This window comes from Chiloscyllium plagiosum, unplaced genomic scaffold (genome assembly GCF_037043375.1).
Source record: "Chiloscyllium plagiosum isolate Xiang-an unplaced genomic scaffold, Cpla_swu_hap1 HiC_scaffold_17, whole genome shotgun sequence".
NCBI classification, from domain to species: Eukaryota; Metazoa; Chordata; class Chondrichthyes; order Orectolobiformes; family Hemiscylliidae; genus Chiloscyllium; species Chiloscyllium plagiosum.
The window spans coordinates 45336459-45351582 of record NW_028270155.1 but is presented as its reverse complement, the minus strand read 5'-3'; the positions used below and the strand labels follow the sequence as shown (position 1 = coordinate 45351582).

The window sequence follows — 15124 nt, the reverse complement described above, 5'->3', positions numbered from 1 at the left end:
GTTCAATGGTTTAACAATGCTGAATCCTCAACTATCAATATTCTGGATGGTTACTATTGACCAGACATTTAGCTAAACCAGCCATGTAAATAGAATAGTCATAAGAGGAGGTCAGAAAGTAGGAATTCTGCAGCAAATGGCTCACCTTCTGTCTTCTCATTGCCAGTCCACATGTACAAGGGACAAGTCAGGATTGTGTTGGAATTTCCTTTACTTGCCTGAATGGGTTGAGCTTGAACAAAACTCATGGAGCACAAAATCATCTAGGGCAAAGCAACTCATTTGATTGTCATCCCATTCATCACCTTCAGCATTCACTGACACCAATGAAGAGTATTTACCATCTGCAAAATGAATTGCAGTAACTCGCCAAGGTTCCTGTGACAACATCTTCTAAATCCATGACCTCCACCACCTATAAGGACAGGAGAAGCAGATGCATGTGAACATTATCTCATGCAAGTTTTCTTCCAAACTGTACACCCTCCTGACTTGGACCTATATCACCACATTTTTTTTACTGCTGGTGGGTCAAAATCTTGCAACTCACTACTAATTGGCACTGTGGCTTTCCCTACACCCCAAGGACCACAGACGTTCAAGAAGGCACCTCAACACCACCTTCTCTATAGTAATGAGGTATGGGTAATAAATGTTGGCCTGGCCAGTGATGCATGCAACCTATGAAGTGAAGAGGAGCAGAAGAACAAAAGAAAAGGTCGATGGACAAAGTAAAAGAGACAAACAGCAATCAATTTGGTGAGAAGATCAGAATGACTTCAAAGCAGGAATTCCAGGAAGAGAAATTATAGTAATTAAACACGAAACCAAACCAAAATACAGTGGATGCTGGAAATCTGAAATAAAAATTGCAAAATGTTCAAACCTACTCTTAAAGGATGGGAGAAATGTAGAAAGGTGAAGAGATTTGTGGAAAAAATATGAGACTTTAACGTCTGATGGTTAATGGTTAGACCACCAATGGTGGTGTGAAGGAAGTGGAGGAAAATTGTTAAGAATGCAGTAAGTGTATAAATGTATTCAACCTGCTTATCAAAGACAAAAACTCCTACTAAGAGATACAAAGCAAGTATATAAAGTTAATAAAAGAAAGTAATGGAATGTGTGAAATGTGTGACAAAAACTTGAAAAAAACACATCTTACAGTCCATCCACAAGTCTTTCATTGTCACCCAATTTTAATGAGGTAATTGCCATTGGTGGGCGGCACGGTGGCCCAGTGGTTAGCACTGCTGCCTCACAGCGCCTGTAGACCCGGGTTCAATTCCCGACTCAGGCGACTGACTGTGTGGAGTTTGCACATTCTCCCCGTGTCTGCGTGGGTTTCCTCCGGGTGCTCCGGTTTCCTCCCACAGTCCAAAGATGTGCGGGTCAGGTGAATTGGCCATGCTAAATTGCCCGTAGTGATAGGTTAAAGGGGTAAAGGTAGGGGTATGGGTGGGTTGCGCTTCGGCGGGTCGGTGTGGACTTGTTGGGCCGAAGGGCCTGTTTCCACACTGTAAGTAATCTAATCTAATCTAATCTAATTGATTAAAAGCCTGAGACAAAGACATAAATATTTTCACCTTACACTTTATAGATCTAGGGATCAGAGTTAGGACTTTTATAATGATGGACACTAATGATTAAAGCATTATGATATATAAATTTGTGGAGGAATGGATAGGGATGAAAACAAAGCAGAAATGTTTCTGACAAATAGTGGAAAGGAACTTGCTACTAGTGAGTTGAGGGACATCTGAAAATATGAAAACATATAGTCATGAATACTGAACTGCAAGTTTTTCTCACAATGGCCTTTGTGAAAGAAATCATGCAATGATTGATGAAATACTGAATTAAATTTTAGCTGATGAACCAAAGTCCAAATTGACAATTGACCTGACATTGACAGTTCATGCAATGTATTCACTCCAGAAGATTGGAGACTATTGTTCAATTGATCTGTGGGCAAAATTGCTCTAGAATATGATGTATCTTGCTCTAGAATATGATGTAATTAGTACAATTTTTCTGTGCATTTGAATGCCTTGCTTGCAGGAAGATGGACTTTTATCAAAGCTGAGGTCTCAGAGGAACTTTGAAGAGTAATGAGACATCACATCACATCATCTGATACAAGAGTTCAATCCAGAAGCTTTGGTATACTACAACTATCCAAATAAGTGGAAAGGCTGTGGTAAGTTAATAGGTCATGATGGTAAGAAAGTTCTTAACAAAGATGGTTCATTCCACTGATTAGTCAAAATGAATATCAAATCCTGTAGTTCAAATGGCTGATTGAAGTAATAGTATTGTGTATCTTAAATGCTCATGTATTTTGTGATGGCTTCCTGTGTAAATAATACGATAGATCAAGGGCTGGATAACCATAATGTTAGTGATTATGATACATATGTTAGAGCTCTCACATCTACAAGTCAATTGTTCAAATTATGTACTCAGGTGATACATATTCCAAAGGAGTTTACATAAGGAACGGATCCAATAATTATGTGTTGTGTGGGGTAAGTTATAGCATGTTTAAGTATTGGTTAAATGTTTCAGATAATTGTCAAGAAAGAAGATTGTGAATTTTCAGAATGATGTGGAAGAGTGGGAAGTAAGAAAGCACAATGGATGCATTAACAGTAGATTAGTAAGAGTCGATTAAGAGTCAACCACAGTGCTGTGAGTCTGGCATCACATGTAGGCCAGATGGAGTAAGGACAGAGATTTCCTTCCCTGAAGGACATGAGTGAACCAGATTTTAAAAAAAAACAATTATCAATAATACTTAGATAGTGGCCATTAGGCTAAAATTGTTTTGAAAATCCAGATTTTATTGAATTAAAATTTCATCCATTTTGACTCATTTAAATCACCATTTGAACTCTTTTCCCCAGACAATTAGCTTAGTGCTCTGGATTTCTAGCCCTGTGACGTGACCGCTCTGCCACCTCCTGTTATGTTTCATTTATTTCTCAGTTCTGAAGAAAAGTCCTTGATATCTGAAATATTGAATGAAGCTAAATTTTTGGCTAAGTGTGAGTTGCATTGAGTTTTTTCAAGGGGTTCTCACTTCAAGGTCCTGCAAGTTTTCTCACTGTGTCTTACCAAGATCATCTCATTAACTATCTACCGCACCGGTATAACATCTTTCAAGACTGATTCCACCATTTTACCATGCACCATTTCCAGAATAACTTGTCATTCTGGAAACATTTTACCAGCAATATCTTTTAGGTATTTGAAATTCTTCATCCTGATACGAATGTGGAGTTTGTCTTAGCAAGTCATAATGTTCTTCTTTTGACTATTCATGTTAATAATGTTAAAAATCACACAACACCAGGTTATAGTCCAACAGGTTTAATTGGAAGCACACTAGCTTTCGGAGCGACGCTCCTTTTTCAGGTAGTCAGGTTGAATGGAAAAGTCAAAGTAACAATATTATTTTGCCATCTTAGAATGAGGTAACATTTCCTAAAAGTATATGAAAATATCTATAGAATTCTTGAATAATTTTGAGATTTTCCAGGCTAGTTTCTCCAGTATTTATACAGCTGCCTGTACTTGAATATAGCAATTATCATTATCAGACACAGTTTTAATGAACTGTGTTAGTCATTGAAAAGAATGCATCATCCGCTTTAACTTTCGATTGCACAAGCTTTTTTTAAGACAAAAAGTACAACAATTTAGAGGATTACCTGAGAAGATTGCACTAATTTCCTCGAAACTTAAGTTAGATATATTGTGAAATTTTCAGCTATTATAGTCGAAGGAGTCCTGATTCTAATGTAGCGACACTCCATCCTGATCATTATAGCTTTTATTTTAACAAAACACTGCAAATGCTAAAGAGAATTCACTTTATGTGAAAAAGGCGCAAAGTACCTATTAAAATGAATAAAAATGTACTATCGAGTAAATACTATCTTAGCCTGCTTGGCACACTTTCCTCATTCCTGAAGAAGGACTCATGCCCGAAACGTCGATTCTCCTGCTCCTTGGATGCTGCCTGACCTGCTGCGCTTTTCCAGCAACACTTTTTCAGCTCTGATCTCCAGCATCAGCAGTCCTCACTTTCTCCTAAATACTCCCGCAACCGAACTTGAACGGGAACCTGTGCGGATAGGTGATTGTCCATCGTCCAAATGCTACGCAACGACGTAAGAGAAAAAAGAACATTCCTTGCCACAGTGATGTTTTAGAATAAGCAAAATGCCACCCAATGATCATATTACTTTCCTAATTCACAGGTACACTCATTACCGCACTACAAAGATTAGTTCTTTATCGAAATGATTGCACACAAATTACCTGGTGTCGCCGAATTCTATCCACTTTTGGTTTATATCAAATAAGCAAGGCACAAACGTTAGGAGGAACTGCTGATTTGGATATTTTTAAAGAGCGGAGTAAACCTTTGGTCCGATTTCATAGTTATTTTGCAGTACCACCAAAATGCTTTCTAAACACTACTTCAAAGTACAATGGCAGTGAAACTTTCAGGATATGTGTCGGGTTTAGGCATTAGCTGCTTGAGAATTGTCAAGTTCAACAGTCACTGAAGATTTCTACTCGTGGATGTAAGTTAAAGAGTTAAACGTGATGTCCCTTCAGTCATTTATTATTTGAACAAAACACGTATTTATTTGAGAAGTATGAAACAGATAACAAACGAGTAACAATTTGCCCGGTGTACTGCTCGTAAGTGTTTATTTAAACTCACGACATGTGTTATTTTCGTAGTTTGAATCGATTGTTTCCAAATATATTTACGTTTTGCTCACGCCGTGTTTCAAGTTTATGGATGTGGCGCTTAGTGTAAACATTTTGTGTATTTGAAAAAAAAATGAGAGCAACAGTGAACATTTAAAGGTTTCTCTTTTCAGTCAGTTGCGCTGTTATTTTGACTAATTTGAGTTTGTTAATTCAATATAAAACAACAGTGTATTTAAGGGATTTCTATTAAAAAAATATTTAAATCGTAATTTGTACTAGAAATTAATCCAACAGTGCTGGAAATTATTTCATGACCAAGAGATTCGAAATAAATTGCGTAACAGAAAGCACTTACATAAAGAGTTCCTGTTCGTCGTGCAAGGTTGCCATTTATTCATTTTTTTCGGGATTTTGTATTTAACTTATGATGTTTCTCCAGTTTCTGGGTCACAGTAATATTTTTCTTGCTGGCCAATCAAGAAAGAAAGATACTCGTTTAAAATCTGATGTCATTTTGGCGGTGCTACTTTTAATAAAATAATTGTTTGACATTTTAAAACATTTTCCCCGTATGTCCAACAGCAGTGAACTAATTTTGAATTCTTTTCCAGGAGCAGAGCGATTGCAAACTTTAGAGTGAGATCCGGAAGAGGGCGCAAGCTACCTGAACAGACAAGAGACATGTAGCAGCGAAAGGTACGACCCATTCAACTCGACATTGCACAGAATGCAAGAACAAAAACTATTTACAGCTCTGCATTAGCCCCTGGGCGTGAAGTTAGATCATAGAAACACTAAATTTAAAAAAACACACACAATTTTATGACTTATTGCATTTCTTGTTGTCACTCCGGACCCGGTTTGAGGATCACTTGTATCATTTATACTGGATACACAGATATAATGCACACCTCACCATTGAAAAACATGTTAATTCCTCCAGTTTATTGTATTTATAAGGCTGCTAGGACCAACAGATTTTCAGAACAGGTTTCTAGTCTGTCTCTTGCTCATCTGTTAACTCCCCTCCAACTCTTACCTCAAAATTGTATTTAAAATCACACAGAGGTGGTCTATAACCACGTCTCAGCACACACACACATCCACACAAATAAATTCAAACAGATTATATTTGTTAACCACATAGGCATAATTCCATCAGTTTATAATTAGATGTAAACGAATTACTAACACTAATACCCTTTTAATTCCACCGTATCATTACGGATATTTTTGAAATTCACTGTGCCCTGCAGGGAGTTACGTGCTGGAAGCTAAAGAATTTCCATTGTTCGGTAGGAATTAGGTTATTAAAAACTGTGAATGCGAGATTGCTTCTGCGAATCAAAGGAGATGTACAGTAATGGCAACATTAAAGCAGTTTGTGGTTCAGCTGGAGCGACTTGCATGGTCAAGGGTCTGGTGCCTTTCACTGTCATGACCATTTTTAATATCATTTTTTTCTGGGCTGGGGGGTGCGTTGCTTCCCGTTTTAATTGTAGCACATTTTTTTCTTAAATATCAATGTGACCCGGGTGTCGCAATTCAACATCGCCTTTCCCGTGTAAAACTATGGAGTTGAAGGGAAACTGTTAAGTTGCATAGGTTTGGAACAACTGACGCCCTTTTTCTTCCCCCCGTAAAGGATTTTCTCTCTGTCTCTGTGCTGCGCGAAACTAATTAGTTTCTTTCGGGAGCTCTGTGTGAGTTTGATGCAGTTGTTCCGTTCTGAGTGGCATGTGATACATATGATCCTTTCTCTTTAAAAACAAAACAGAATTAAAGTCGACAGAAAGGGTGCAGGATTCGAGAGGCTGAATTTGCATTTGGAGGTGTTAGCGGTGCTTTGGTTAGGTCTGTATATCTGTGAGTGAGAAGAGGCAGAATGAGGGAGGTATTTATTGTGTGTGTAAGTTGCAGTCCGCTCCAGGCTTGTCCAGGGCTCCATGCTTTTGGCACGATCGCGCACTCAGGATTTTTTCATTATTCACCATGCGTGCTCTGCACTTGGACAGCGATTTCCTCCGTGATTACGTGTGGCGCGTCTCCCTGCGGGAAAGCTCCCCCGTGGAGAGGTCCTGATGGGTTTGGGCCTTACTTGAATTTCCCAGCTTATTATGTGTCTGCACTGCGCGCTAACGCAGTTCCTCAGCAGCCAGCTCCGCTTCCAGCAGCAGCAGCGGCGGCGGTGGAGGCAGCGGCACAAAGAGCTGGCTCTGCTGCCGAGCCGGCCAGCCGGACGGCGGTCATGGCACCAAGCTGGTCCCGCTCGCCGGCCCCCCGCCGGTGAACATCCCCCGCACACTCGGACAGGCAGCCCCGCTCTTTCTATGTGTGCGACTCACCGAGGAGCATCGGGACACTCTCCGGGCAGGATAGACCTCGTACCCTCTTTAGATTTCTGGCTAAACAGGTGATCCCTCCCTCCACAGACACACACACACACGTTTAAAAATCCGCCAAGTTTATTATTGTTGTTGTGCGGAGAGTTAAAGTGGCAGGTTGACAGGTTTTTGTTTTGTTTTATTTTTCCCACCTCCTCCCTCTTCACTTTTTTGCCCCTTCTTGTTGAGAATTTTTAGTCCTTGAGGTCGCCGTTGACAAGGGGAGGAGGGGTGTGTGTGTGTCTGTGTGTGTGGGGTTTGCACGGAAGGAAGGTGGAGGTTAATGCAAGTGGATTTCGTGCAACAATAGACCAAAAAAAAAGAGAAGAAAGGAGCAGCGGCACATTCTTTTTTTAAAATCGAGTTTATTTTCGGGGGTGGAGGGGAAACCCAGGGAGCCTCCTCCCCAGCCCTCAACTCCCCCGTAAAATAATCACTTCTTGTCTTCGTGTGGACTTGCTGGATCCCGCATCCAAATCCACCAGTTGCAAAGAAGTTGGGGGGTGTGTGAGTGTGTGTTGTTGGGAGACCGAAGAGGAGGAAAAAATTAAAGAGGGAGAGGGGAAGATCTGGAAAAAAAAACCTTTTTTAAAGAATCACTTGACTGAAATCTAGTTTTAGCACCACCGCGAACAAAAAAAAAGTAGGAAGGAGACGTCACACGTAGTCCACTCCGAGAGGTTGAAGTTGCCGCATTGCAACGGGCAGGAGGAGGGAGAGAGAGAGAGGGAGAGGGAGAGCACGGAGCAAAGATTGATGTTTGGAGCTCTAGTCACTGCCCCGGACAGCAGCGCCCTGAGAGCAGATTCTTCCAGCGGACTGAAGGACTGGACATGTCCAGACGCAAACAGTCTAAGCCTCGGGCTGTTAAAGGTGAGCTCTGCCGTGACGGATTCTTGCGTTTTAAATTTTTTTATTGTTTTTTTTCTCTCTAAGGAAAACAAAAGAGAGAGAAAATCTGTATGTTGGTTTTTAAAGGTGGTGCTTTGGCGGGGGGAGCGGCAACGGTCGCACGAATGGACTTTTCCGCGCGTGCGATCCGCTGGCGCCCAGTTCAGTTGGAGCCGGGGCTGGTGGGCGTCACGGAGAGCGGAAACAGCGCGCGCGCGCGCGGGAGGGAGGGCGACGCGCGCACGGTCACACGCACGCGGGCCTCGCCGGCAGGGGCAGTGTGGAGCTGGTCTGAACTGGGCTGGGCGGGCACGCGGCCTGTGTCGAGGAGGGGAGGGGCGCGAAGCACGAGGCCCAGGTGCTGCTGGCGAAATTCCGATTGTGGAATTTTGCGAGCGTGTGTGTGTGTTTTTTTAAAAACGAATGAGTGGCGGTTACCGTTGAGCGCGCGGGCAGTTTGAACCCTGAAAAACCTGTCGGCCCGGGTGCGGCGCCGTTCTTGTGGGAATCTGAACGCGGTGATGCCCCTACATCTGAGTTTGGAGGCCCAAATTCTAATCCCACCTGCTAATGCAGGGCCACGTCTTTGAACAGGTTGATTTAGGAAATACCTGCTGTGTAACATACTCTGGACACGCTGCACCCGGTGCTCGCTGCTGCCTTCTCAGGCTGTATGTCACCTGTGGGAACTCTATCCACAAGTAATTAACTACTAAGCACATCAACAAACCGAAACTAACGTTCTTCCAAACACATATGGAGCCATCCCTTGAGATTAGATTGTTACTCGTGGGCCAGAAGGCATGGGTTCAAATCCAAGCTGCCCCAGAGATGTGTTAAAGCAGTTCGGGTTAAGTTGATTTTTAAAAATGCATTGTTACTGCCTTTCTGTTTGGTTACGTCTTCTAAATGAGGGAGATAATTTTCAAGAAATCCCTCATGTAATTTCAGTATACGTTTTTGACATTAACGTTTTGATAAGGTGTAAAAGCAAAATGGACAACTGGGTGGTTCAGAAATACCAATCCAAACTCCTAAACTGAGAATATCTTCAACTCACTATATTGTTCCCATATTTTTCCAGACACTGATTTCAAGGGATGGAAAATTGCAAACACTGCTTGTAATTTTCCAGTATACTGCTGTTGGCATGCGTGACTCCTCATTACTGCAAATGGAAAATTTTAGCCTATAATTTTTCCCTTCTTTTTTTTCCATTATTTGTTTATGGGATAAGAGTAGTGCTGGTAAAGCTGCACTGATTGATCTCAAGTTGGTCTGAAGGTTGTGGGCCATAGCTCATTTGGACCAATGCAGATATTGTGGATGTGATGCTCCATTGATGGTATTAGTTCTGAGATTTCAGGACTTTGCAGCAAAAATGAAGGAACAGGAATATCTTTCTTGACTTAGAACTTTGTGTAACGAATTTTGCATCTTCTTGATAATGCATGGACAGGATGCCTTGGATATTTAACCCAAAAGAGTAAAGAATGTACAAGTTTATTGAATTACCTAATCTGAGGATGAGGACAATCCATGTAAATTTGTAATTTGATTCATTTAATATTCAAATTAAATTTTTTAGGGACTCCCTTAGTCTGGAGCTGGAACGTTTTAGAGTTGCTTAAATTCTGAAATGAGATTTTTGCATTGTGTGTTAACTGATTTTTTTCTTACACTGTAAGTAGACATATTATAATTTCTAAGGGTTTAGATTTGTCTTTGGGCCACAAAATGACTGGAATATATTGCATTGAACATCAACAGATTGACAGACATAATGTTTAAATCAAATGTGCGAATTTGAAGAGTAAAGCTTATATGGTTTATAAACCTTTAACTGTCAATTAGGTTATGGTCCTTTGGATCAGTCAGTTACATTTAACAATTTCAAAATGTTAATCTATTAAATATAGGGTTTCGTGTTGTTTGAAACATTTGCAATATTTGAAGGCTGAGCATTACAAATATTGCAAAATATTGTGTCTATCATAGATTTAATAACTGCAATGTTGAACAGTCAAGCTATATACGTAATTTAAAACATACAGACGAACTCTGTTTATTGCAGAAATGATGTAAAATATGCAGCAATGTATTAATAATATTGGTCACCTTAATTCAGTTTTTGCTACTGGACTGATCTCTTACAGTGAGATATCACCAGTACTTCTGGAACCAAGAAAGTGCAGTTGGTATTAGACTTGTACTCTGGAATCAAGTGAAATATGCGGGTTGTGCGTACTTCATTAAGAACATTGTATGAGATGTTCCCAGAGGGGCCAATTCGCACTGCATGAAGTAAAGTGTCGCCCATGTGTATGAAATTTTTTTGTGCTTTCTTGGAGTTCCTGCACACTTTCATTTAAATGTTTTCAGAGTGTGGCCACTCTTGTCTGTATTTAATGCCTTGGCTAAGTAGCTTAGTCAGTGAAAGTGATAACATTTTTGGAAATGGTCCGGTGTGAGGTTGGAGAGATTTTTGTGTGAAATGTTTCAAACAGGCCTTTATGTAATTGCCAGCAATTTGTGCATGTGGATCATAAACTTATAAAAACATTTGTGGCTGCCAGGTTAACTGGTCATCTCTGCTGTTGCAGCTTTTGACATTTGTGACAGACTGGTGATTATCTGACTCATCATTACAGTAAAATATAAATCTGGGGGAAGTGCTTTTCATTTAAGGCTGGGGGTACTGCACTTGCGTTTTGTAATTCATGGCAAGGACTATGTAGGATGCCGATTTCCCTGTTCGTATAACTTTAAAATGGGCAGCTTGAGGTGTAGTTCTTTGGAGATTTCTAACAAAGCAAACATTTCCTGTCATGTCAGACTCACCTTAAAACAAATTATATATTTTTTAAAGCATTTTTGCGCCTAAAGTATTGGTTCTCCTTAGTGGACCAGCTGTAAAGCAATGTGACTGGCATAGCTGTATCCCAAGTAAAGAGAAATGAATTTGAAGTAGTTATACCCATCAGTTATGATATAGGAGCAGACATTTTTATTCCAATCCTAATTTTGCCTTGTGTCCATTCATTGATGTATTATAATTGTTTCTCAGGACTTTCCATTTTTTTCTCTCTCTTTTTTTGCTTCCTCTTTCCTGTCCCTTACCACTACTGTTTGTCATGGAACATGAAAAGTTTCTTCTTTTGTGTACTTTGCACCCAGAACCATTAATATTCTGCCATACTGATGTTGTACCTAGCTCAAATCTCTCTCTTAAATTCTCATCTATTTTATATAAGACCACCAGAAATTGGTCACGGTTGTCCAGAAATGGCCTCACTGAGGCACTGTATAATAAAAGAATCTTTCCTTTTTGTATTCCTTTCTCCTTGCAGTACATGTAAGTATTCCATTTGCCTTCATAATCAAATTGTAATTACATACTAACTTTATCATTCAAGTAACAGGAAACCCAGATACCACCTCAGTTCTACAATCCTTTGCTAACTTTCAGTATCATTCCCCTCCAATGTGTCTTTTATTTTCTAGCCGAGTGGCACTGTTATTACTTGCTTTTACGTTTCTCAGAGAAGGTCTTGAATCTTTGGAAAAAAACTTTCTCAAAAGACAGTGGAAGTAGTGCCTTTATTCTGAAGGTAAAGATAGGCTGTTGATTAACAAGGTGGTGAAAGGTTATTGAGGTTATGTGGGACTGTAGAATATCTGGTCAGCATTGATCTTGTTGAATGGTGGAGCAGGCTTGAATGACTAAGTAACCTATACCACCTTATTCTTTTGTTTATACATTTTTGCTAAGCGATTGAACCATCTTCAGGACATTCTCTCACTATTCATGCATTGCTACTTATGGAGTCCATCATAGATTTATTTTGGGCCTCTCATCTATGTGGACATTGGCTGTCATGATCCAAAACTGTAACAAGTGCCATATATGTGGATGTCAATACTGAGCTCTAGCTTGCCATTATCTCCCTCTAATCTTCATTACTACTGTTGCTAGCCTGGTCATCCAACATTCAGTTTTGGATGAACTGCAATTTGCTCTAGTACAGACCAAAGCATTCTTTTTCCATCCTTCCTCAAGTTGCATTCCATTGGCACTGATATCGTGTGTCTGAAAGTCTTGATGTAGTTGTGCTTGAGATGTTGTACTGGAATGCTAACTTCCAGTCACACACTAACCTTTTTATATCTGCTTTAGATTAAATACACATTCTATTAAATCGTGAGTTGAGCATCCAAACTCCTCACTGAAACCAATGATTTCTGTTTGTCATATTGTCTGTCTGACACCTGACGGTTTTCTTTTGAAACCCCATCTTTTGTAACCCTATTCTTGCTGTTTTTGTTCCGAGACTTGATTATTCCAGGGCTTACCAAATTCCTCCTGCATTCTCAACCCTGTTGTGCTGCTTGTATCTTGAATTGCAACAAATTCTTTGAGCCCATCATTGGTACTTGCTAACATGCAATTGTTCCAAGGCACCCAGTTTAAACTGCTTATACTCCTGTTGTGATTCCTTGCTGCATCTTAATCTTTTTATTTCTGCAATCTCTTCCAGTACCTTTGGTAGTGCTGCATTCTTCCAAATCTGATCTCTATATCTATTACTCCTTTTTACCCTACCATCAGCCGCTGAACCTCCCAGCTCATTAAAACTTAAGCTCTGGAATCCCATCATGAAACCTCTGCATTTTCCCTTTACGTCTTTTTAAGGCCCTCCTTAAATCTCTCTCATAGTCTTATCATAATATCTGCCTCTCTGGCTTAATGTAAATTATGTTTGTGTCAAGTATGTTTGTGTAAGAAGCTATATGTAAATTATTATTGTACAGTAATCTCTCCAGTTTAAGAATACATTGTTTGGAAAGATGAGTTGCCTAGAAATGTTTAAGCATAACTAAGCAACTCATGGCATTATTGTAGTTCAGTTCTTTTGGAATACAAAAGTGCAATATAGAGTTTTACTTTTACTTATTTGTGGGATGTGGGTGGCACTGGCTGGATATCATCGATTCCTTAGTTGCCCTTGAAAAGGTGATGGTGAGCTGCCTTCTTGAACTGCTGCAATCCACCTGCTGTGCATTGACCCACAATGCCATTAGAGAGGGAGTTCCAGGATTTTGACTTTGTGACCGTGAATGTATTGCAATGTATTTCCAAATCAGGATAGTGAGTGCCTTGGAGGGGAATTTGAAAGTGGTGGTGTTCCCAAGTATTTGTTGCCCTTGCCCTTGTCCTTCGAGATGGAAGTGGTCATGGGTTTGGAAGGTGCTATCTGAGGGATCTTTGAATTTCTGCAGTGTATCTTGTAGATAGTACACACTGTTGCTCCTGAGTGTGGTGGAGGGATTGGATGCTTGTAAGATATAGTACAAAGAAGCGGGCTGCTATGTCCTGGATGGTGTCAAGCATGGAATGTTGTTGGAGCTACACTCTTCCAGGCAATGGGGAGTATTCCATCATACTCTTGACTTGTGCCTTGTAGATAGTGGACATGCTTTGGGGAGTCATGTGAGTTACTTGCTAAAATATTCCTAGCCGTTGACCTGCTCTTGCAGCCACTGTTTACGTGGTGATTCAATTTGAGTTTCTAGTCAAGAGTAACGCCTGGATGTTGATTAGTGGGCGATTCATCGATAGTAACCATTGAATGCCAAGGGGTGGCAGTGAGATTGTTCGTCTCTTATTGGAGATGGTCATTGCCTGGCATTTGTGTGGTGTGGATCTTACTTGCCACTTGTCAGCCCAAGCCTGAATATTGTCCAGATCTTGTTAGATTTCAACATGGACTGCTTTGTATCTGAGGAGTTGCGAATGGTGCTGAACATTGTGCAATCATCACATTGTGCAATAATCAGTGAACATCCCCACTTCTGACCTTAGAAGGTCATTGATAAAGTAGCTTAAGATGGTTGAGTCTAGGACAGTACCTTTCAAAGATGCTTTGGAGCTGAGATGACTGATCTCCAACAACTACAACCATCATGTGTGTCAGGTATGACTCCAACCACTGGAGAGTTTGCCCCCGATTACCATTGATTCCAGTTTTACTAGGGTTCCTTGATGTCGCACTTGTTAAAATGCATCCTTGATGTCAAGGGCTGTTACTTTCACCTCTCCTCTGGAAGTCGGCTCTTTTGTCCATGTTTGAACCAAGGCTGTAATGAGATCAGGAGCTGGGTGGCCAGCTGGAACCCAAACTGAGTGCCACTGTGCAGATTATTACTGAGCAGGTGTTGCTTAATTGATTACACTTTACTGATGGTCTAGAGTAGACCGATGGGGCAGTAATTGGCTGAGTTGGATTTGTCCTGCTTTTTATGTACAGGACATACCCGGGCAATTTTCCACATTGTCGGGTAATGCTGGTGTAACTATACTGGAAGAGCTTAGCTAGGGGAGCAGCAAGTTTTGGAGAACACCTCTTTAGTACTGTTGCCAGAATGTTGTCGGGGCCTGTAGCCTTTGCAGTAACCATTATGTCAAACTGTTCCTTGATATCACATGGAGTGATTCAAATTGGCTGAAGACTGGTGTCTGTAATGCTGGGGACCACTAGAGGAGGCTAAGATGGATCATGCACTAAGCACTTCTGGCTGATGATTGCTATGAAAGCTTTAGCCTTATCTATTGCCCTGATGTGCTGGGCTCTTCCATCATTAAAAGCAGGGATAATTGTGGAGCTTTCCTCTAGTGAGTAGTTTAATTGTCCACCACCTTTTGTGACTGGATGTGAATGAGTAGAACAGTCTTTATTGCTGTTTTTATATTTTTCACATGTGAGTGCTTCAGGTAAACATTGAAAACTGAGGTGTTAATTTGTGGTTAAGTTAGGCATTCTGAACTCTGAGGTAAAAACAATGATTGCAGATGCTGGAAACCAGATTCTGGATTAGTGGTGCTGGAAGAGCACAGGAGTTCAGGCAGCATCCGAGGAGTAGTGAAATCGACATTTCGGGCAAAAGCCCTTCATCAGGAATAAAGGCAGAGAGCCTGAAGCGTGGAGAGATAAGCTAGAGGAGGGTGGGGGTGGGGAGAAAGTAGCATAGAGTACAATAGGTGAGTGGGGGAGGGGATGAAGGTGATGGGTCAGGGAGGAGAGGGTGGAGTGGATAGGTGGAAAAGGAGATAGGCAGGT

The 15124-nt window shown here is 40.8% G+C and overlaps 1 protein-coding gene across 5 annotated transcripts in view; it reads left to right on the top strand.

Moving 5' to 3' along the window:
- The first annotated feature begins 6736 nt into the window (after positions 1-6736).
- Positions 6737-15124, top strand: part of znf423 (zinc finger protein 423) — a 379132-nt gene continuing 370744 nt past the window's right edge. For 3 of the 5 annotated variants that reach the window (XM_087995883.1, XM_087995885.1, XM_043706937.2), the window contains exon 1: positions 6740-7988. In XM_087995883.1, coding sequence (XP_087852009.1) covers positions 7949-7988 — 40 coding nt within the window. In that variant the 5' untranslated portion in view covers positions 6740-7948. Of the gene's footprint in view, positions 7989-15124 lie in introns of all 5 variants that reach the window. The other 2 variants (XM_087995887.1, XM_087995886.1) reach the window with 2 other exon arrangements.